Here is a 25764-nt window from a genome sequence, read left to right as displayed (position 1 = left end):
GAGATTTTGAAACATGGTATTTAAGAAATTATAAGGTGAGTATTTAATTTTTTTTACAATTTTATATTAATAAGATGTTTTTAAATTTTTGTTAATAAATTTAATCTTACCTATCACCATAATCTCCTCTTATATATATATATTTATTACTTTTTTAATACATAAAAACTTATTCTCACTTTATGTATGAGTTTCTACCCCTGTCCTCCTATCTATATTTTATTTAGATGTAAAAAACATAACGTTTTTAAAACTAACTGAAATTACTAACTGACGAAAAAAGTTAACTTCATGTTAGTCACTTTTCAATCTCTCATGAAAAACTGCACTTCTTCTTCACGCATAGAGATGGCAAAAATACCCGCCCGGTCCGGACCCGGACCGTACCCGGGCGTTGCGGGCCGGGTATTACCCGGCCCGGGTATGAAGCCGGGTCGGTCTTGGGCATCACTTGATAAACCCGGAACCCGGATTTTATTAAAAAAATTATAAAATATATATTATTTTAAATATTTTATATTTATTTGACTCATTTATTATATATATATATATATAATTTTAAACACTTAAAGTTTATATTTTCATGTCAAATTTTATTGAAATAAATTTAAAACTTATAAAATTACCAAAAAATAAAAAATATATACACATAAAATATTAAAAAATATAAAATTCGGGTACCCGGATTAAAACCCGGCCCGAACCCGGACCCGGACCGGTTACATCCGGGTAGGGTCCGGTCATGGCAATACCCGGACCCGGCCCGGGGTTTTGCCATCTCTATTCACGCATATGTCAATTAAATTTTAGTAATAAATTATAGCAGAGAAAATTATCGACATGACAATATTTCAAGGAAAGAAAAAATCTAGTCACTTAAATTATTATTCTTATTCTTCTTATTTTTTTTACTTGTATTCATTCTCCGTTTGCCATTTCTTTTTTTGATCTCGATTGGCTATCAAAGAAACCCATCTAACCATTTTGTTTTCAAGACTTTGTGTCGTTAGTCTAGTTTTCCAATTATCAAAATTTAGCTATAAAATGAGAGGAGAAAAAGAATTTAATTTTGATTTGATTCGAATTTTTGCTTAAGACAGCAAGCCTGGGCTAGACCCCGGAAAATTTTGGATATACCCCTTACATTTTTATAATTTTATTAAATAATAAAATTTATTTTATTTTCAAATATGTCCTCAATTCAACTTTTTTTTTTCTTTTTTTAATACTTCAAAGTAGGATTAGATACTTATTTTATAAGATGATTCAATTGTATATTTATTGGATAAATTGAAATCATTAGGATGCTAAATTATTAGTACGGATAAATATTTAATGTACACTTACTAAATTCAATTTTTATAACAATAATATTTTTACTCACTAAATCCATTAAATTCATTTATAAATCTTCATTGAAATCATTTATTTATTTTAACAGCGATGGAGATGGTAATTAAATCAAAATGAATTTGTCAGCGTAGGTGCTACTTGAGCTTGTGATGATAATCAGATAATTGAGAATCAGCCATGCCTATTGTTAGCGGAGAGGCTGAGCTACCATTGGTGAATGGTGATGCGGCTTAGCTTAATTCGGCTCCACTAAATGGCCAAATTGAAAAGAAAAGAAATTTAACCCGTTAATTAAAATCAAATCTGCTTTTGATTAATGATAATTAAAGTTTTCAGAAAATTTAAGGATTAATATTATAATCAGAGCACATGACTCAATGATCGATGATGAGCTCCATTTGAATGCGCATCAAACAGTAGGAAGATAATTGAAAGTAAAAGATTGCCACTCGTAATCCATGCCTCTAGTTAATTAGGATTTAAGGAAAAGAAGATTATGATTTAACAAAATTATGTTGAATATATAGATGGGTTGAAAAAATAAAAATTCTGTTTTTTTATTATATTTTAATATTCATAATTGTAATTTAATTTAAGAGTATTTTAATCATAAAAATTAATTTCAAAAATAGATTTAGTGAGCCATTTGTTGAGTTCAAATAGCCACACCTTCATCGAAATGCCCTCAAACTCATAAATCACATAAATAATCTAAAAATTCCAAAATTATAAATTACCAAATCATTCTCAATTTCATAAATTACTAATTATTCTCCAATTCAGAAATTACCAAAATATGCGCAAATTCAAAAATTATAAAATCGCCTTCAAATTTAACAAAATTACCAAAATACCCTCAAATTCTAACATTATTAGAATACCCCCAAAATCATAATTTACCAAGTTAATCTCAAAATCGTAAATTACCAGCCTATTCTCAATTTATACAATTATTAAAATACCCGCAAAGTGTGAAATTACAAAATTGCCCTCGGATACGAAATTATCGAAATGGCCTTGCTGGTCAAAGGTGACCCAAAGTCAACCAAAGGCGGTCGGGAAGCTCTAGCCTGAGAGTTCCAACCACGCTGAGTCCGATGGTGGCGGCGGTGACGATCGACGCGTGGCGACGGTGGCTGATCGAGCTCCCAAAGCCATGAACTTTCCAACGGCTGACCGGCCGGGAAAGGGCAGTTCCCGGTTCAGTGGATGGTCGGAAAGGACAGAGGGGATTGTGGGGAACAAAATCCAACTGGTGGCCTCACCCAAAACTGGCGAAATAGCGGCGAAACAATGCGGCTTCAATAAGCGGCTTTCCAGCCAATAATCGACGGCAATGACGGAATGGAAATGACGGCCAGTTCTCAAGCTTTCTTTTGGTACCTTCCTTGGTCGGTAAGGTGGCCGGAAAATGGAGATAAATTCGGGTCCGATCGCGCAGGTTCGGGTCCGATCGCTCCCATCTCTTTCCCTCTTTCTTTCTCTGTCTTCGTTTCTCTCTCTCTTAATTCATAGGGGTGTGGGGTAATACATATGAAAAAAAAAATTATGGTTTGGTTTATTTTTTTTAAAAAAAGTATGTCAACAATTATGACATGGTCATTGGGTGCAATACAAAATACATTATTTTAACTAAAGTACAATGGTAGAGGATACAATTAATATTGTATTAAAATATAAAATTAATTCTCTAAATTTAAATTTAAAAGTATCTGGGCTGATTTTGATAAAAAATAATTTTAATTTTTTATTAAATATTAAAATTATTTTTAAAATTTTTAAAATTATTTGTAAATCTGGTAAAGTAATTTAAAATAAACTTTAGAACTCAAATTAAAACTTAAATATTAAGATTCTTATTATTACTTAATGATATAATAACAATTAACAATATTTTCATAATTTCATGATTTATTTCCTTTACAATCGCATTAAGTTTAGAAAGTTTCCTTCAAGGAATATAACCAAATTGAAGAGGAAGGAAGACGCGTGAAAGCCATTTAACCAAAAATTCATGATTAGCCCAATTTTTCAAAAGCTCCCTCAACAAATGATACTCATCGTGCTTCTCTCTCAAATACGGCAGTGCCTTTCATGGCATATAATCTTGAAGTACTTGCTTTTACTTGTTATACAGCTGTTTAGGATCTTCATCAAGAGGACGAGCCGACTGAGAACAAATATTGTATACGGTTGTGTAAAGGATAAAAGATAATTTATTCTCTATATTTTAAGATTAATATTTATTTAGTCCTTGTATTTTTTAAAATCTCTGCCGTTAAAGTATTATTATTCATACTGTTACTTTTTATTTCTTTTGTCTTACTTTAACAATATTATCCTTTTATAATAATTTTTTTGCTTGGACATTAATAAAAAGAAAATAACTAAATTACTAATTTAGCCCTAAAAATAAAAATAAAAAATTTATATTAATTTTTAATTTTTAAAAATTAAATTATCAAAAATTGTATGCAAACTACCAAGTATGCTAATGGAGCTTGCAAAAAAATTATAATAAACTAATGAAAAATTAACGGAAGAATACTTTACACTATTATTTAAAATATAGGGATGAAATATGTATTATATTAAATCCTAAGGGTGAAAAGGACATTTTTTGTTCTGTTGCTTTGCTTGACGGAATTCAAACAAGGGTTATTTTTACATACCTCCCCTGAAGTTTCACCTAATATCAGTTTAATAGAAAGTATCTTCGTATTTTTACATCCCTCCCCTGCAGTTAGTATAAAGTTATGTATATCATCAGTACACAAGGCTAAAATCGTAAAAGCTCATTTAAAATTCCTTTTAATCATATCAAGTGGTATCGTAATCAAAGCCGATAAACCACCAGCCATGGCTGCACTCACTCCTTGAAACGCCATTACAGTTTTTGAATCCGGCCTAATCATCATCATATCACCCTCACGGTCACCATATTTCCTGTGCAAGAAACACCCAACTCCACCCCAAACAAGCCTTTGAGCAACGGAATAAGACGCCCACCAAACTGCATTTGATGGTGCATTTGTCAAGATTGAAATCCCGAAACCCCTATACAATCCTCTAACCCCATCATTTCTAACAATCTTCTTAAACATATCAACCCCATTTACGTATCTAGCATCGGCCCCATTAGCCACCATAAGCCTCTGAGTCACAACATCAACTGCGGTCCAGACAAGCTGAGCAGCCATGGCAGCACTCAATCCACCAACAGCACTAGCGACCGCCGCCACTGCCGCCGCAGTAAACCCTAAGTCACTAACAGCAAAGCTACCAACTTTAGTTAAATAAAATTAATTTATTTGCTTTGATTACGATTAACAGATGCAGATCTTTGTGAAAACTTTGACCGGCAAGACCATCACTCTCGAGGTGGAGAGCTCCGACACGATCGACAATGTCAAGGCTAAGATCCAGGACAAGGAGTCAAGGAAGGGATTCCACCGGACCAGCAACGGCTGATCTTCGCCGAAAAGCTCATCTTTTCATAAACTTTAGGAAAAGACCCCATCACCATCATCGTGACCATCTGCTTCCCTCCTTGTTTGTTCTTCCTTCATTTTCTTTTTATTTCTTCTTTGTGGAATTGGTCTTATTTTCTTCTTCTCTCACTGTTGCAGGTTGTTGTTGGCAGAGGGACGAATTGTGTTTATTTGCTTTTAGAAATGGCTAATTTAATTGATATAAATTATTTTGGTTGTGCCACGGACATAAATTGAAGTTTAGTCGACAGTGCTTTCATAGCAACATTTGGTGCTGTTGTTATGGATACCAAGCTAAAGTAAGATGACGTTGGACATGTTATGAGGTTTAGTTTTTTCGAATTGATTTTTTATTTGAATTTTTGGGGAAAAATATCAAAAATGGAAAGCTTGATTTTAAGAAAACAAGGATGTGGTTTTGTTGGTGAGGTGGTACAGGGGATTTGAGTTTTTGTTGGATGAAAGAAGACTGTCAGCCTTGAAAGGGTATTTTCGTCCTCTTATTAGTCCACTAATGGTCAACTGACGGAAATACTAACTGCAGGGGAGGGATGTAAAAATACGGAGATACTTTCTATTAAACTGATATTAGGTGAAACCTCAGAGGAGGTATGTAAAAATAACGCATTCAAACAATTAGGATTACAAAGCACAAATTCATCAACTTAAGGGATTTTCTTTATCAACGAAACGAGGTTAGTGCAGGAGGACAAAAGTTGTTTGCTTGACAGGCCTTGATTGTTGGCCCAAAAGTTTTAGCTGGAAAATAACTTCCAAGCCCATATTCTTGTGATCTGGGAAGTGAATTCTCTATTCTTAGACAAGAACTTTATATGCAGAAAGAAAAATAAGAAAAATGGTTGGTTGGTGGGGTGAGAGATTTTGTTATACACATTGGCTTTACCAAATTGGATTCATGAAATACATTCAAAATTTATTGAAAAGGAAAATTAACGAATGGTGAAGAGAAATCTCAAAATAATTGGGGATAGGGAGAGAAAGGATTGAAGAAGTCGCTAAAAAAAAAAAAATTAGAAAGGAAAAGAAGAACAAATAATGATAAATTATTCATATTGTTTCCTATGAACCACAATGCAACGAATAATTGTTAAGAAAGCAATTTATACCCATTACTATTTTGTTCATAATTAGGTCTTAGGTCTATCTTTATCTATAGGGTTGTCTAAAATTTTTAATTAATGTATAAAACATATTCATCGGCACGCTTACTCATCACGATATCTATGGCAGCAATGCCAATTAATTAGTGCTCTAGGAAAAAAAAAATCCAATGGAATAGAAATTATAAAATTAATAGACTTGAAATTGACTAGGAACTTTAGGGTTTCTTGGTGTGCATCACAACCTAAGAACCTACTCCAATGTTTCTCCCATGCCTAATTCATTCCTCGATTTCTCTCTTATCACAGCGGATAATCGAATGATCGTCCACCTTATCTCCTCTAGGCAATTGTCTGCATCCAAATTCTCCTTCTTCAAGAAGCTGACTTGCACGCACCACCAACAACTCATGTTCTAGTATGTCCGTCAATTTCCGCTCGCTGCTTGGTTGCAGGTAATGAGACTCTCTCCCTCTTGCTTTCTTCAAGCATTCACCAACCTTGAGCATGTAATCTTCACTCGAATCCTGAAGAATCCAATTTGATGCCTTGCGAGAATAATAAGCCACCGTATTCTGAAGCATATGTTCTTCAAAATCCTTTTCGTAACAATGCATCTTCCCCTCGTCAATCTCAACGAATAAATTCAATACATTCTTCACCAACGTTCTGTCAATCTCTTCTCCCTCGCGTTCTCTATCGATTAAAGCAATTACAGCATCCTTGACTTTGTCCTTTATAGCTTCAAACACCAGATCCCGGAAGCAAGAAAGTCCAAACGCATTAAGTTTAGGAAGTTCCCTTCGAGGAATATAAGCGCCTTCAACTTGAAGAGGAAGGAAGACGAGTGAAAACCATTTAACCAAAAATTTATGATTAGCCCAGCTTTTCAAAAGCTCCTTCAACAAATCATACTCATCGTGCTTCTCTCTCAAAGATGGCAATACCTTTGATGGCATATAATCTTCAAGTATTTGCTTGTAATTGTTATACAACTGTTTGCTATTTTTGTCAAGAGGATAAGTCGGCTGAGAATAAATATTGTATACGGTTGTGTAAAGCATAATGTAATCCTCCAAATTAAACGCTGGCTCCGGCAATCCTTCGAAAATCCTCTTCAATTTTGTGATTCCCCGATCCAAATAGTCCCATCCTTCTTCGGAGTCACTTGCCTTCTGCTTCATTGCTAATCAAGTTTTTCGATCGACGATTCAAGAAAAAACTGAAAACCAAGAACTCGATACCTTCTAATTTATTAACTCTATTGCGAAGTTGGGATTTGGGAGCTCAATGTAAGCATCTTTATATAAGGATGTATAACCTAACTAGTTAAGGAAAAGGAAAGCCTAACTAGTTAAGGAAAAGGAAGAAGCAAAAGACTTATTAAGTTTCACTAAACTTATATATCTTCTCAAATTAGGAAAAGGAATTGTAAATTTTCAACTTCAATTTTTTTTTTCCTAAACTTTATAAGAGATTTTGAAACATGGTATTTAAGAAATTCTAAGGTGAGTATTTAATTTTTTTATAATTTTATATTAATAAGATGTTTGTAAATTTTTGTTAATAAATTTAATCTTACCTATCACCATAATCTCCTCTTATATATATATATATAGTACATAAAAATTTATTCTCACTTGATGTAAGAGTTTCTACCCCTGTCCTCCTATCTATATTTTATTTAGATGTCAAAAACATAACGTTTTTAAAACTAACTGAAGTTACTAACGGACGAAAAAAGTTAACTCCATGTTAGTCACTTTTCAATCTCTCATGAAAAACTTCACTTCTTCTTCATGCATATGTCAATTAAATTTTAGTAATAAATTATAGCAGAGAAAATTATCGACATGACAATATTTCAAGGAAAGAAAAAATCTAATCACTTAGAGTATTATTCTTATTCTTCTTATCTTTTTTACTTGTATTCATTCTCCCTTTGCCATTTCTTTTTTAATCTCGATTGGCTATCAAAGAAACCCATCTAACCATTTTGTTTTCAAGACTTTGTGTCGTTAGTCTAGTTTTCCAATTATCAAAATTTAGCTATAAAATGAGAGGAGAAAAATAATTTAATTTTGATTTGATTCGAATATTTGCTTAAGACAGCAAGCCTGGGCTAGACCCCGGAAAATTTTGGATATACCCCTTACATTTTTATAATTTATTAAATAATAAATTTTATTTTATTTTCATATATGTCCTCAATTCAATTTTTTTTCTTTTTTTAATACTTCAAAGTAGGATTAGAGACTTAGTTTATAAGATGATTCAATTGTATATTTATTGGATAAATTGAAATCATTAGGGCGCGAAAATATTAGTACTACTTTAACTTATTATGAACGACCCGCCCCGAATTCCATTGGCGAATCTAACTGCAACTCAAATATATATACTTTAAAAAAAATAATCCTTTTACAATCCATAAAAATTCGAGCTTCGATTACAAATATATTACTTGTACTGAAGTGAAAAAATTTAAAAATTTATGCCAAACCATTTACCGTCCTCAATTCAAGTTCTTTTCATTACTCATCATGAATCAATCCTGATTTTTGGGAATTGAATCACAATAAATTATAATGAGTACAAAACTTAGTAAGCAAACCAGTTTTTCATATACCAAAATACATATATACATACATATATATAATGCAAATGGATGGCATGCAATGATATTCTAAAACATTGTAAAACAAATCATTAAGTTCAGGAAGTTTCCTTCAAGGAATATAAGCGCCTTGAGCTTGAAGTTGAAGGAAGACGAGTGAAAGAAATTTAACCAAAAATTTATGATTAGCCCAGCTTTTCAAAAGCTCCCTCAACAAATCATACTCATCGTGCTTCTCTCTCAAAGATGGCAATACCTTTGATGGCATATAATCTTCAAGTACTTGCTTGTACTTGTTATACAGCTGTTTGGGATCTTCGTTAACAGGATAAGTCGGCTGGGACTTAATATTGTATAAGATTGTGTAAAGCATCATGTAATCCTCCAAATTAAACGCTGGCTCCGGCAATCCTTCGAAAATCCTCTTCAATTTTTTGATTCCCCGCTCCAAATAGTCCAATTCTTCTTCGGAGTCACTTGCCTTTCGCTTCATTGCTAATCAAGTTTTTCGATCGACGATTCAAGAAAAAACTGAAAACCAAGAACTCGATTCCTTCCAATTTATTAACTCTATTGCGAAGTTGGGACTTGAGAGCTCAATGTAAGCGTCTTTATATAAGGACATATATCTAACTAGTCAAGGAAAAAAATAAAACGACTTAAATAATGAGTTTACTAAACTTATATATTTTCTCAAATTAGGGAAATGATTAAACAATATATCTTCAAATTTAATTTTTTTCTAAATTTTATTAGAGATTTTGACACATGCTATTTAAAAGATTCTATGGTGAGGATTTAACATTTATAATTTTATATTAATAAGATATTTTTTAATTTTTGTTAATTAATTTAATCTTACCTACCACCATCATATATTTCTATAGCATAATGACTTTTTCTCACTTGATGTATGAGTTTCTACCACAGTCCTCTTATATATATTTTAGCCAGATGCCAAAAAAACCATAACGTATTTAAAACTAACTAAAATTACTGACTAAACCATAACGTATTTAAAACTAATTAAAATTACTGACTAACGGAAGTTAACTCCATGTTAGTCACTTCTCAAATTCTCATGACAAACTGCACTTCTACTTCATGCATATGTCAATTAAACTTTAGTAATAAATTATAGCAGAGAAAACTATCAACATGACATTATTTCAAGAAAAAAAAAAATCTGAGCGCTTAGATTATTATTCTTAATTTCTTATTCTTCTTATCTTTTTTATTTGTATTGATTCTCCATTTGCAATTTCTTTGTTTGATCTCGGTTGGCTATCAAAGAAACTGATCTAACCATTTTGTTTTGAAAACTTTGTATCATTAGTCTAGTTCTCTAATTATCAAAATTCATCTATAAGAGAGAGAGGAAAACAAATTTAAATTTGATTTATTTCTAATATTTGCTAAGCTAGCAAACTGATAATAAAAAAATTTACCTATTTTTTTCGAAAGTATTTTTCAGTTATTTTTTTCCTTATATTACAAAACTGAGAAGTTGAGAAAGAAGTTTATACTTCCATTTGTGTTCAATTTTAATTAGCCAAAAAAAATTAGTTTTGGTATAAATACAAAAATCGTAAATAAATTAATTCTTGGGCTTAGTATTTCTTAAATGCCATATGTCTAAATTTCCTATAATATTAGAAAAAGGTTAAATTAGGAGAGAACCCGAATCCTAAAAGGATTATAAAGGAAAAAAAAATCATATATGAGGTTTTTAAGATTTTTTGTTTGAATGATGCCACCTAAATTCGAATCTTGGATGGGTAGAGGACTAAAAAGTTAATTTGAGTTTTATTGATTTTACCTTAAAATTTGAAAAAACAAAAAGAAAAGAAACACTAAATTTAACTTAAAGAATTTGTGAAGTGTGAAGCTCTAAATATTAGAAGTACTTCGAAAACTGATTTAAATGTCGTGAGGCTAGGTTTTGATGACACAACAATGGAGAAAATATAGTGTAAAATACAAGCATTGCAAAGTTGCCACAACAATTATCGGAGGTAATTCAAAAGCTCTTTTATTTTAATAGTTCTTTTCCCTCCAAATCTCGATGAATCTATATGTGCTTTTGCATTATGACGATTGGAAAAGTCAACAACAATATAACTCGCTTTTGCATTTGTTGTGCTCTGATACCACTTGTTCTCTAACACCACTTCTTGTGTGCGGAATGCGCAATCAAGCGCAATAAATAATCACAGAAAAATAAAAAACACAAGAATTTAACGTGGTTCACCAATTATGCCTACGTAGAAGCAAGACAAAATAATTGAATTGCTAATAATTATTAGAGTATAAAAAATGAGTAAAGAAATATCCCTTATGAGAACCTAAATACACCTAGTACTCTTGCACACACTTAAAAGGAAAACCTCTCAATTACTCACCTCTCCAACTGTAGAACTGTTTTTCTCAAATTTTTTGGGATGATATGGAATGAAGAAATGTCCTCTATTTATAAACTTCAAGCTTGCACTATTGCATCTAATCCTTTAATTGCATTTCAACAATCTTGGGCACCTTCAAATGCATTTTAACAATTTCAGCCACCGATTTGGAAAATCTTTTAATTTTTTCCAAAAAGTCTTCATAATTTTCCAAAAGTCTTCATGCCTTCTTTTAATTTTAACAAATCTCCACATCGGTAAAAATTTTATAAAAATCTTAGCCAACTACTAGTGGATCATGATACTTCATTCCAAAAAATAGTTGTATCTCTGTGACTGCCTACATACCCAAAATCAGGTATCAAGCCAACCGTAGTTTAAAAATTTCCCAAACTCAACATGTTTGAAGGATTTGAATTAGTTTTACGTAATGTTGAAAACTTAACTCTATAAATCACCTTTGTCAACATATCTGCTGGATTATTTTTAGTATCAATCTTCTTAAACAACACAACACCGCTCTCGATAACCTCCCTCACATAATGATATTTCCTATCCATATGTTTTGTTCGAGCATGATACATTTAGTTCTTCATAATATCACGCTTTGATTATTACAAAAGACCTCAATGTTCTCATAAATTACTCTCAAATTACCTAACAAGCTTTTGAACCAAATAGTTTCCTTTGTAGCCTTTGTTGCTGCTATTTTCTTTGCTTCCGTAGTAGAAAGAGCAATTTTCGATTATAGAATTGAACTCAAACTAATCGGACCTTCACCTAATTCAAATATGTAGCTCGTTGTTGCTCTTCACTTGTCAAGTTCTCCTGCAAAATCAGAATAACAATACCCAACACATTGTTGACTACAATTTTTTTTTAACAATAATCCAAAATTAATTGTCCCATACAAATATTAGATAATCCACTTTACCGTAAGACAATGGCTTTTACCTAGATTATGCATGTATTGACTAATTATACTCACGACTTGAGATATGTCAGGCCTTTTGCACATCATAGCATACATAAGACTACCCAAATCACTAGCATATGGAACATGAGTCATGTAGTCACATTTTCTTGAGAAAGAGGACATGAAGAAGAGCTCAATTTGAAATGAGGAGCTAGAAGAGTAGAAACTAGTTTGGTTGTCATTCATATCAAACTTTTCTAGCCCCTTCCTCAAATAAGACTTTTGAGCTAACCATATGCTTCCATTCCTTTTGTCTCTACGAATGTCCATCTGAAGAATTCTTTGTGGATCATCTAAGTCTTTCATCTCGAACTTAGAAGCCAGCTGCTTTTTTAATCTTTCAATTTCACCTCTATTCTTCGAAACTATAAGTATATCATCGACATAGAATTATAGATAGATGAAAATTTTATCTTATAGTCTTCTAAAATAAACACAGTGATCTTGTTCACTTCTAGTGAATTTCTGCCATTGTATAAATTGATCATATTTCTTGTACTACTGTCTTGGTAATTGTTTCAATTCGTATAAAGATTTAATCAATCTACACACTTAGTTCTTTTTTCCAGTAACTTTAAAATCACAAGCCTGAGTCATATAAATTTACTCCTTTAAATCTCCATATAAGAATGTTGTCTTAACATCCAATTAAGACAACTCTAATTTATATTCAGCTATCAAGGCAAGTAGGATACGAATGGAAGTATGTTTACAACTAAAGAGAACATTTTATTATAGTCATTACCTTCTTTTTGAGCAAAATCTTTTACTACGACCCTTGTCTTGTATCAAAGAGTTGTTTGATTTGGAGAATCTTGCTTCTTGATGTAGAATTATTTATTGCCAATAACCTTTTCCTCTTTACGTAACTTTACAATTTCCTAAGTCTGACTAATTTTCACTAACTATTTTCACTAATATATATAGCTTCATTGAAAGTGTTATGGATTTCATTATCAATAACTAGAAGTGCATAACTATTGTCATATCTTTTATAAGCTATCTGGGTTTCTTTATCGCTCTTTTTAGTCTCCTTATTACTATAGTTTCATTTTCATGTTCTACATGTTCTACATGTTCTACATCTTCAGTTATTTCTTCATCTTGTGGGACATCAACAAAAATGACTTCTCCTTCAAATCTTGGAGTCACCTCCAAGTTGAACTCTTTTCTGATGTAGAACTAATTGGTCTATTTAGAGTTGCATCAAACTCTACCTACTGCAATATCTCATTGGTCTTGTTTTCTACCTGCTGAGAACTTGAAGCTTTCAACATGGAAGCTTAATCAAAAGTAATATCTCTGCTATACACAAATCTTTTATTTTCGAGATCGCAAAGCCTAAAACCTTTAACTCTACTTTGCTTGCATGTACACCTACACATGTTTAGAGAAATCATATAGACATGAAAAAAAATAATGGCTTTCACTAATTAATGCAATCTTTCAAAGATCTAATGATTATCGTGATTAGTCATTCCAAACTTGACCTTTGTTTTCTTACCTGCAAAACAAAGCTAACAGATTTCATTTTACAAGTATTGGCACATTTCACAAAAGTCCATGTGTTATCAGAGTTAGTAGAGACTTTTCTTTAGTATGTCCCAGTCATACATGACATAGCTTGGTGGTGTCATTATGGGCCTCGGAAATATTAGCTAGTTGTATTTCGTTTTAATTAGTACAAATTATGATGCCACACCCTTGCAGAATCACTATAGCCCTATATGTGAATTTCATTGTGCTATTTCGAACGGTAACCTTGTAGCCTTTAGCTTCCAAAGTACCTACAGAAATTAGATTTTTCTTTAATACTAGAACATATCTAACTTTTTTTAGTTCTCGGACTATTTCATTAAACATCTTGAGCTGAATTGACCAATAATTTATAAAGTTAAATTAAAGATTTAAAAGCTGAACAGAGAGGATCAAGTCAGTGTCATACAGTAAACAACATTCTAAGCAACTTCACATGCCGCACTAATATTTTTATCAATAAATGCAGTATTATTTTGCCGTGTGAGTTTTGCAATTTTAGTTTATTAGTGAATTTCATAAGTCCCAGTCAAGCGTTGAATTATGCAGCATTGAATTTTCATAAGGCATGACATTCTGTTGCCGATTCTCATAAGTTCCAGTTTCACTAAGTTTATTGGTTGAACACTATTGGCTTCTTTTTCCTTTTGTGAGAGAGAAAGCAGGATGTTTTGGAGAGTAGACAAAAAAAAGAGTAACGTAACGCTACATGCAACTAATTGTCATTTAACAACAACAATAATAATAATAGTAATAATTGTTACACTTACGCTAGTTAATAAAATGATGAATATTACGATTGTAACTTCTGGGAATATACCCTTTCACTTTCCTGAACTCTTTCAAAGAAATTCATACATCAACAAATAATAATAATAATAACAGTAAATTTTTTTAAAAGTTATTTTATCCCAAAAAGGATTTTTATATAAAACTTTGTAACTTTTTGTGTTTATTGAATGTTTCATAAAATATAGGGTAGTGTTGTGTAATTAACTAAAAAAGACAAAATCCGGTGGCATGTTGCAACCGTTGCAACATAGTTTCATCCCACCCATAACCCAAATGTTTTGGTATTTTTCACTGTATATCTAAATATTTTGATAATTTTCACTGTATCCTATTTTCGTTAATTTGACCACCATTTTTAACGGATGTGTTTGAAATTTAATTAAATATCAGACATGCTCCTTATCTTGAATTAGAGAATAATTAAATGACATAAAATGCTAATCCAATAATTGATATTTACATTAAAAATTCTTAATTAAAGGTAATTAAATAATAATCTCATCAATTAAATTATCAAATTAATTTAATTTATCATTATCAAATAATATTTAGGGCATGAATTTTTAAATTTATCTTTTGACCGTTAGAATAAATGGTCAAATTAATAGATTTGGATGTGAGATGATAATTATTGAAACATTTGGGGGCATTGAAAAATATTGAAACATCGGAATTAGCCCTTAACAAAATGAAAAAGAAAATTGGGAAAGGGCAGTGATATTTCCCACGGACCCACACTTTTTTCTAAACTCATCCATTTCACAAAATAATTATAATAAATTTAGGACTCGCCTATGTTGTAACTTGTAACTGTAGTAAGGTACCATAAATTCTGTCGTTATTCCAATAACCGTTGCTTTAAAATCCAAAGTGATCCAACGTCTTTTAAGATGGCCACATGCCCACATTATATATATGCATACCAGTCAAAGTAGGTTGTTAAAAGGTGAATGTGGGTGTAAGAAAACTACGGTGGTAGGTAACAATATCTGGTTGGATACGGTAACAACCTTATGGTTAGATCAATATGCACGGTGGTTACTAACTATTTGAAGGATGGAAACAAATTTGTCTAAGATAATAGCAATTTAGAATTGTTGAAGTTATTTGATGAGGAATTTATATTTCAGTTCGATAAACTTATGACATTGACATTTAAGCAGCGTCTACTTTGAAGTGTGAAATTTAGGGAGTTGGAATCCTAGAATTGGGGATGTAAAGTAGGAGTAAAAATAGGTCATTTACCTATACTGCGAGTGTGAAATAAGAATTAGAATCCAATTTATAATTAGAATTTCATTTATTTGTTTATTTTTTTTAAATTGAGAGTAAATTATTTTAAATTATAATTTTACCCTCATTTATGGAGTTGTAGTTTTAATTACAAAGTGAATAAAAATATATATTTATAAAATAAACTATTTATTTCATTAATAATAGTTATTAATATTCTCAAGTCTGTACAAGACCTAACATAGCATTTGCTGTTGGAATCTTGGGAAGATATTAGAGTAATCCAGGTTTAGACCACTGGAAAGCTGCAAAGAAAGTAATGAGGTACCTTCAAGGCACCAATGATTACATGCTTATGTATAGACGAACTGATAATTTGGAGGTAATTGGTTACTCCGATTTAGACTTTGCTGGCTGTGTTGATTCACGAAAATCAACATCTGGATATATTTTTATGCTCGCCAGTGGAGCTATATCTTGGAGAAGTACAAAGCAGAGTTTGACTGCTACTTCCACTATGGAGGCTGAGTTCGTTTCTCGTATTGAGGCTACCTCGTATAGTGTATGGTTGAAGAGTTTCATATCTGAGCTTAGAATTGTGGATTCAATCTCAAGGCCATTGAGGATATATTGTGACAATTCAACTGCAGTTTTCATGGCTAAAAATAACAAATGTGGAAGTCGAAGTAAACACATCGACATTAAATATTTAACCACAAGAGAACGTGTTAAAGAAAAGAAAGTGGTCATTGAACACGTTAACACTGAATTGATTATTGCTGATCCTTTAACAAAGGGCATGCCACCACAAAAGTTTAAGGATCATGTAGACCAAATGGGACTTGGTTCCGTCATGTCATTTTCATTGTATATGCAATGTAATATAAATGAGACTCTTGATTTTCGTTTATTGTGATGTTTTCTCATCTTTATGTGCACATTTATTTATATTGAGAAAATATCAATTTTATTGGACCAAGAATAAACATGGGTTTATTCATTAAGTTAAGTTATCATACGTGACTGGATTTAAGAAAAATAATGCATTGTAATACATGGAAGATAACACTCGTTCTTAGAGGACTTATCGCTATGATTCATGTATTATATTTCTTAAGTCTAATGAATTGATATCAAATCAAGTGAAATGTTTGGACCAAGTGGGAGAATGTTGGACACCTGACTGTTGAGGTGTTTTTTCTAAAAGAAGTCTCTAGTATGTGGACCAACATTTCATTTGACATTAATTCTGCCACGCTTGGAGCTAGCTGTTAGATGTTATGATAGTTAATTATAACTACCATCACTTCATCTTTGATGGAAAGATGAAGTTACTGAAGTATCAAAATCGAAAAGTAAACAGTTGAAATGACACATCAATGGCTGGAGGTTAGGTTCTCAAACTTCTGCATTTAATTTTCAAAGCATGTTATGTATTATTCGGAAATATGCTTACATGTTAATGATTCACTTGTCATTCTTGTGCGCCATTATTCATGAAAGCTCACTGCCCTGCTCTGCAGTATGTGTAGGACCTTAAGGATAAACCACTTAAATTGCTTTTGTGTCTTTTACTTTATTTCTGTTTTTGTTTCTTACGTCAGCCAATCTCTTGATTTAGGATTCATTAAATTCGATCTTGATTGCTTGAATCAAGGTCTTGGGGTGGTTAGTTTTTGTATAAATATATTTATAATCTTAATGCAATGGGCAACTGTCATGAGGGAATTGGGATACCATTACTATTTTGTTCATAATTTTAACAAATTTTATTTTATCTGCTATGAATTGTTTCACCAAGGAAGTTGATTGATCAACTTAGGTTTATTGGACATAGAAAATGCACAGCAGCGTTAGTTCCAAGCTCTATTTTTAGCTATTCAGTTATAAAAAATTCTCAATGTACATAAACCAAAACAAAATAGAAATTATATTACTTATCCTGCATAGTTAGAATGCAGTACGCAATTCAAATAAAATACAAAATTAAAAAGATATTCTTAAAACTAGTGGACTTCAATTTGATTTGGAACTTCAGTGTACCAGGTCTGCATCACAGCTTGATATTATCACTGAATGTTGCCATAAGTTCTGAACTCAAAGTACCACCAACAGTTTCATTGTAAAAATTCTCAAAAGCCTCCTTCAGGGCCTTGTGGAACAACTCGTGGTTTATGAAACCATTACTAACATATTCCATATACTGGTTGTGTAGCTCAATTAATTCCCGAATAAGGATCTGTTGCTGCAGTTGCTCTTTGCAGCATCTTCAGCCTGTTGTACCAACAGCGTACATTCAACAATAACATGCTGTTTGAATGCACTAGCCACTTGTTCCAAACCGTTAGGTATTCTATGGTAAAGCCTACACATCCTGGAAAGATCATCCACCCTATCTTCTTTAAGCAATGCTCTGCATTCTGCTTGTTCCTTTTCAAAGAGCTGAATTGCATTCACTACCAACAACTCATGTTCTACTTTCTCCACCAATTTTTGCGCGCTGCTCGAATGCATGTAATGAGACACTCTATCTCTTTCCTTCTCCAAGCATTCCTCAGCCTTGATCATGTAATCTGGACACGAATCCGAAAGAATCCAATTCGATGCCTTACAAGAATAGTAATTACCGGTATCCCGAAGTATATGTTCTTCAAAATCTTTTTCATAACTATTGTGCGCGGAATGCGGAATCAAGCGCACCAAATAATTACAGAAAAATAAAGGATACAAGAATTTACGTGGTTCGGTAATTAAACCTACCTCCACGGAGGCAAGAAAGAATAATTGTTTATTTAACAATTAATAAAGTACAATATTTGAGTAACGAATCTCACTTCCCAGAAACTCAAATATACCCAGTACTCTCACACTCTGCAGGAAAGATAAATTCCCCAGACACACTTCTCTCACTTCTCTCAAAAGCTTAGAAACTTATAAGCTTAACAATTTTGGGATGATTTCAAATGAATGAAATCCTTAGCTATTTATAGGAGAAATGAATTACTATACAAAGAATAAAATAATTAAAAATATAATTTTTAATTATTATTATTTTCCAAATCCATCCCCTTTGTCCATTCTTTCTTTTCGGCTTGAAAAATCTCTACAATTGTTGGTGTACCAAATCGTGCTACCAACCTTGAATTTGGCAAGCTCTTCTTTGACTTTTCAACAATAACAATCCATCTTCCCCTGTCCAATCTCAACAAAGATATCCAATACATTCTTCAGTAATGCCCTGTCAATCTCTTCTCCCTCGCGTTCTCTATCAATTAAAGCAATTACGACATCTTTTGCTTTATGCTTTAGAGCATCAAAAACCAGATCCCGGAAGCAGGTAAGTCCAATTTCACTAATTGTAGGAAGTGCTCTTTGACGAATGTAATAGCGTTCGAGATAGTTGAAGCAGAGTGCCAGCCATTTAACCATAACTTTATGATTAGCAAATCTTTTCACAAGCTCCCTCAGCAAATGCTCATCATGCTTCTCACTCAAAGATGGAAATACCGTTGATGACATATATTCTTCAAGATCTTGCTTTCACTTGTTATACAGCTGAGCAGAATATTCATGATGAGGCCCCTGGATGCAAGTAGAGTAGACAGAGCTGTAAAGCATAACGTAATCGTCCACATTAAAGGGTGGCTCTGGTAATCCTTCTGAAATCCTCTTCAATTTTGTGATCCATTTCTGGATAATGTCCCATCCTTCATCCATGTCAATTTCCTTGTGCCCCATTGCTAAACAATTACCATCCATGACAGCAATAACTTAAGAAAAAGCTGAAAACTAACTCGCTATTTTATTCTAATCTTTCAACTCTATGGCGAATTTGTGACTTGAGAGCTCAACGTAGGTGCCTTTATATAGTTTTATCATGTATCCTAACTAGACAAGAAATCCTAGGCCCGCATTTTTGTAATAGACAAATTTTTCTTAATCTAATAAGGATTCTTTTCCGTTGGAAGAGTCCTTCTAGAATTTTAATAAGACATGCCAATATATATAATACAAATACGTACCAGGCATCCAGAATTCGAATAGCCTCTTCCTCTTCTTCTCTGTCCGCTCTTTCAGTATAAGCTGTCATCATCGATCTCTTTGCATTCGAATTACTAATTATTCTTTTAACTATATATATATATATATTAATCTTTACTTCTTGGGCTAGATCCTGGAAAATTTCCCTTATAGCCCTTAAATTTTTACAATTTTTATTAAATAATAAATTTTTTTATTTTATGTTCAAGTATGTTCCCAATTCAATTTTTTTCTTTCTTCATTTTTAAAGTAGAGTTAGAGACTTATTTTACAATATAATTCAGTTGTATATTTATTGGATAAACTGAAATCATTAGGAGGCTAAAATATTAGTGCTAATTCAACTTATTATAAAAAGTATTATGGTTTGTTCTAATTGAAAAAAGAAAAAAAAAAGATATGCCAATATATTATAACATTCCCACTAGGAGTAATTTTAAAATAAGGAAATCTATTATTCTAATTAAAATAATAATGGTATGTGTCACTCATCTAATGGGCGATAAATGTAAAATTACTTGTCACTCTAATTCTACAATCTAATTGATGAATGGCACATTATTTGTAACTCAATTTGGGACTCAAATAATGAGATTCCTAGCATTACTCAATGATATAGTAACAATTAACAACATTTTCATAATTTCATGATTTATTTTTGTTGATGCCAAAAATGGTCGTGTCAATGTGCGGGTTACTTACTAGATTCTAATGACAACATTAAAATTTATTTGTTCGAGGAGACGGGTTCTAGCCTCAATTTAGCAACCTGAGCAAAAGTTGGCGACCAGGAATCTGATCTAGTGAGCAAGAAATAGAGAGCATGATCCAATCCTAGTGAGCACCTGCAACCAGAGAAACGGTCAGGGGTGCCGGAAGTTTTTCCGGCATTAACCCTTCGAAGCTCAAGTTAGTATCAAGGATTTTCATGTGATAATCGGGTGTATGAATGTTTGTGTAAAAAGACCTAATCAAAATGGACCAAAGAGAGAAAAATTGGAAGAAACTCTCCCTTAAATAGTAAAGAATAATAGTGAAGAGGGAAGACCAATTGAAAAATAAAAAGGATAAGAAAGATCATAGATCAATCTTCAAATTTCAATTTGATTAAGTAGGATTTCTAGAGTTCAAAAAATTTGTCCATCCCTTATCCTTTTAGGAGTTTTATAAGAATGGCAAAGCCAACAGAGTCAAGTTTAAGGAAAACCTGATTCTGGTAGCTTTATTTTATCACCCAAACAATTTCCTTCACAATCATACTTATTCTTTTTCATTTCATTAAATTATATTATTCAAATGTATCACGTTCTATATCACCAAAATAAAACAGAATTTCATAAATAGTTTCTTTAATGCATAATTTAATTATTTATATTATAAGCTTGTTTGTTATATTGTTATCATTCTTTTATTAAATATATGTAATTTACTAGGAGTTTTAATGTTTATTTTTTTTCCCTCTTTCTTTACAAGAACCAACATTCACACAAACATTTACCATAAATTTATAAATTAGTCTGGGATAATAAAAGTCATGGGTTTGCCTCTGCTATTAAGAAAAATTAAGACAAAATGCTATAACAAATTCAGAGCAACACACATTTATCAGTCAAACATCCATTAAGATTGTTTATTACTCAACCACAATCAAATTTAGTTCATGATTTGCAATAGAACAGTGAATAAAATTGTTTTAACCATCAAATACATTCCCATAAATAAATAGCAAACAAGAAAATAAGAAGAAGAACTGAGCTCTGTTTGGTCTTTGTGACATCTCCTTTGTTTTCTACTTGAGTCCTCTATTACAGCCTTCAATCTATCTCATAATTTTTGTTTTCTTGTTTTTTTTTCAGTATTCTCCTTGGCTGATGGCTCTCCCTTTTTTTTCTTTTCATGTGTGCTCCTTTTATAACTTGAGATTAGGGCAATAGAAAGTGTGTGCGCGTATCCTCCATTTTTGAAAACTTCATATCGCAATCTTTTAGTTATTGCGCCGAAATCCAGTCTGTTAGTGCTCCAAGATTTCTACAGCAATGGCTACAACATCTTCACTGATTTGAACTTGTTTTAACTCCTCTGTAGTCAAGTTTTTTCATTATCTCTACAAGTCTATTGCAATAGCGTTCCTTCCCTAAAACTTGAGCTTCTCGGTCATCTATAATCATGCACATAATCTTAGCACAAAAATGATCTAGACAACTCAATTTATTAAAAATAATCCAAAATAGATGTTTATGTAAAATGTAACTAAAATGCAATAAAAAAACACATTATTTACTCTCTAAATAATATTGATTTAAGTTTAAAAGTGTCATGATAACTCTCATTTCATAAAGTTATTAGTTACTTTCCATATCCCTTTTCCGGGATTCTACTTTGCTTAGATAAAATCATTCGAATTTGCCCCTACAATCTAGTGTTTTGTATTAATGTTGGCCAATGTCAACAATCTACCAATTTCAACAATGGCAGCACCGAATTCGGTGCAGCCAAAATCAAAGTAAAAAAAAAAAAGGCATGAACAGTCGCTAATTTTTTGCTATAAAAGGAGGATGCTCCTCCTTATTTCAGCATCCAATTCTTCAATTTCTTTTCTTTTCTTTAGAGAGAAATTGAGAGTCGAGAGTTTCAAAGCTTTAAAATCTTGATTTAGTGATTTAAGAAATTAGGTGTATTAGAGTTCTGGATAATGAGCCTAAATATTACAATATTTGTAATCATCTTTTCACTAGTAAAGTTTTATCTTTCTGTTTTCGCCCATGGATGTAAGATAAAAGTATAACCGCATAAATTTCTATCATGTTTATGTGCATATTCGTTTTTTCTTCTAATTTCATTTCAGTTGTGACCCTACTTCACCCATCAATTTTTTAACAGTGGTATCAGAGCTAATGATTATATTTTTTAGAGTCGAGGGTACTATTCATGCATATAGTATTGTTCAAGTATACGGTACTATTCAAATATATGACATTGTTGATGTATACAGTTACTGTTCACATGAAATGATAGGAGCTGATCCTAGAAAAAGTAGTTTGTGGTGAAAAGTAATGGCAGAAATATACGATAATGAAAAGTTCAACAGAAATAATTTCTCATTGTAGAAAATGAATATGAAAGTTATTTTGCAGAAGAATAATTGCTTGGCAGCAATTAGAGAAATGCCCATGGAGATAACTGATGATGACAAGTGGAATGAAATGGAAGGCAACGCCATTGTTGATCTACACTTGACACTTACAGATGGGGTGTTATCCAATTTGACGGAGAAAAAGACAGCAAAGGAAATATAGAATACTCTCACAAGATTGTACGAGGCCAAGTCGCTTCACAACAAAATCTTCTTAAAGATGAGACTCTATACTCTTCACATGACGAAATCTACATCGGTGACTGACCATATTAATACTTTAAAGACTCTACTTTCGCAACTCACAAAGAGCCAAACTCAAGGGACAAAAACTCAATGTTCTTCCTTGTCCCTTGAGTTTGAGGGGACTGTTATGGAAGCTCATTTCATACAGAAGAAGAAGGAGAATTCTAAGCTGAAGAAAGAAAATAGAATTGCGACGTCAGAAGTTAGTAACCAAGATGACAGCTCAGCATAAATCATTAAAAATTTGTTACAACGCAATGTGTACTGTGTGTTGAAGTCCAGCTTGTAATTAGTTAATAGTTAGTTATCAATTAGTAATGATAGTGATACTTAAGAGATGTATATAAATAGAGATTGTATTCTTGTAACAGTTTAAGCTGAGTAATAATAATAATACAGATTCTAGAAACATCTTTTCTCTTATCTATTTTCTTAGCAACCAAACAACATCTCTATTTTCTTGTAAAATCTTTTAAGGTTTGTATGATAACAGAGTTAGAATTACTTACGAGAGTGTGATTCCTTGAAACATAATTTTTTTTTTTTACCTGAAATGATTAATTTGGTGTTTGATGAAAAATGAAAAATGTGGAAAATTTTTATTCTCTGCATTCATACGACAAAACATAATTGAAATCATTAATCATCGTCTAGCCTTGTGATTTTTAGTGACACTTATTTTGGGTGTTCCTTTTTAGAAACTCTCTTTCTTTCTTTTTCAGATATTTGTACACTTGAAGATCATGAAAAACAGTTACCTTGAACGTTGAGAAATCTGAGACCATAAAAAATCTCAAAGGTATGGTACATGAGAAGGAAGGGACATCTGAAGATATTCAGGATCTCTTCTTTGCTGGTGACAGGCTTATGAATGGCAGGTTGATTGATTATGGTATTGAGAGCAACTCTACGCTCCATCTTATTGAACAGACATCAAACGGACAAAAATTGTTTGTGAAAATGCTAACGAATGAGAGACCCATTGTGGTGGAAGCAATGGCTCACCATAACACATCAAATCCCTGATTCATGTTAAGAAGGGGATTCAGTCCGATCGATTCATCCTTGTTTATGATGGAAATCTTCTTGAAGAGGACATGGCACTAGCTTCCCCGAATGTCAAAAGGGAGTCAACAATGCAATTGCTCTTTTGTGCAATTAAGGTTCTATCCATTTCTGTGAAAGCCCCATCTGACGATATTCTGAAACTGAAAGTTAAAGTTTTTTTACTGTTGCTGATGTCAAAGCAATAGTTGGGAGTATCACAGGCGTCTCTGTCAGCGATTTGATTATGAACTATGCAGGAAAGCTGCTTGAGGATTGCAAGACTTTGGCATTTTATGACATCAAAGAAGAGTGAATGTTAGCGATGTTTCCTTCATTCATTCAGATTTTTGTTAAAATGCTGACTGAAGAGATTGTGAAACTCAAAGTTAAAGTTTTGCTTACTATTCGTGACAGGAATGAAGCTGAAGGATTGCAAGACCTTGGCTTGTTACGGTGTCAAAGATGACAGGGGTGTTGCTTGCTTCATTTCAGATATTTGTTAAGACTTGGACTGCATGGTAACACTAGATGTCGAGCTATGTAACAAAATAAAAGTTCCGAAAGAAAAGCCTTTTTACAAGCTGCAGATTCCCCTTGAGCGTCATAGTATTGTATATGGTGGAAAGTGGCTGAAGGATAACCTGGATCTGGCAAGCCACGACATCCAAAAGGACGCTACTCTCCACTTGGTTTTGCGCCCTGGGATTCTATTTTGTTTTCTGATCTCGAGGATATGGCTTAACCTAAATTTTGAGTTCCAGTAAAGGAATTACATTCTGTCAAGTGGTAGTACAGGATGACTTCTCCTGACAGATTATGGTATGAACTTTATCACAAGACTGGTTCTAGCATTTTGAAAGGAACTAATATATACCTTTTTATACAATATTGCTTAATGACAGTACTTTCGATAATTAGTCGAACTTCTGAAACCAGTTCCATCGATGCATTCTTGTCTTTTTTCTTTTTTTTTTTTTGTTGGATTGATGCTCTAAACTAATCATATTTTACTATTTCAGGTCCCTTTTCTTTTAGTTTTCATATGGATTGATGCTCTAAAAAGTCGACTCCGTGACATCATTATATCAGTGAAGCATCAGTTATTCTCATAATTTTGTTTCCACCCTTCCGTATTTATGTCATCTCAGCTTGTATAGGAAAGTTTGCATAACCAGTTTCTCAAGCTTATCTGTAGCCAAATTTTAACCCTAAATACCTGCTCATACTTACAGTTCAATTTGAATTGACCGAAAGCTAGGTCTAGTACCATATCCAGGCAGAATGTGCAGTAAAGCACCCTTGTGTAATGGTTATTGCTTATGCAGTTATTCCATAAGTGGTTCTATCTTATCTTCCAAATAATTCTCAGTAGGGTAGATTTGATATTATAAGTGTAAATTTTTTATCTATACTCAATGAACTTTCGGATTGTATTATATAATAATAAATGTAGATTTCATTTTTAGCTATACTCTAGAATTATAAAAGATTTAACCTTTAGGATCATAGTAATAATATATTAGAAAAATAAATCGCTCGCTTTGGGGTTTACATTGCTATTATTTAGTCTATTTCTTTTTACTTCTCACTAATCATCAAAGAAAAAAAGACAATATTTAACACGTTTTTTTTTTAAATAGTAATGCTAGACATGCAATTGCAAATCCCAACTAATGTTGTTCTAGTACAAATCCACCACAAATGGTAAAGTATATAAACCAACCATTACATTCTTTGTCACAATTGTATAGTATTATAGTTAATATTTTTCCAATA

At 32.3% G+C, this 25764-nt stretch overlaps 1 protein-coding gene and 3 pseudogenes across 1 annotated transcript; 2 read left to right on the top strand and 2 right to left on the bottom strand.

The window, feature by feature from the left end:
- The window catches only part of LOC112098836, a 94502-nt pseudogene extending 89649 nt beyond the window's left edge, over positions 1-4853 (top strand).
- Positions 4854-6246: 1393 nt separating this feature from the next.
- On the bottom strand, positions 6247-7149 carry LOC18032332 (cullin-1). Its single transcript, XM_006420207.1, has one exon. It carries the CDS (start codon positions 7147-7149, stop codon positions 6247-6249), a length of 903 nt encoding a protein of 300 aa, XP_006420270.1.
- A 10425-nt stretch (positions 7150-17574) lies between these two features.
- LOC18032847 lies at positions 17575-19344 on the bottom strand (annotated as a pseudogene).
- Positions 19345-22672: 3328 nt separating this feature from the next.
- LOC112098828 lies at positions 22673-24752 on the top strand (annotated as a pseudogene).
- The last annotated feature ends 1012 nt before the right edge of the window (positions 24753-25764 follow it).

Source organism: Citrus clementina, unplaced genomic scaffold, assembly GCF_000493195.1.
Source record: "Citrus clementina cultivar Clemenules unplaced genomic scaffold, Citrus_clementina_v1.0 scaffold_9, whole genome shotgun sequence".
Taxonomy (NCBI): domain Eukaryota; kingdom Viridiplantae; phylum Streptophyta; class Magnoliopsida; order Sapindales; family Rutaceae; genus Citrus; species Citrus x clementina.
Note: the sequence above shows the minus strand (reverse complement) of the source record. Positions and strands in the feature narration are given on the sequence as shown.

Excerpts from the sequence above, each read along its gene's own strand:
- LOC18032332 (XM_006420207.1), bottom strand. The coding sequence starts at position 7,149 with ATGAAGCAGAAGGCAAGTGACTCCGAAGAAGGATGGGACTATTTGGAT.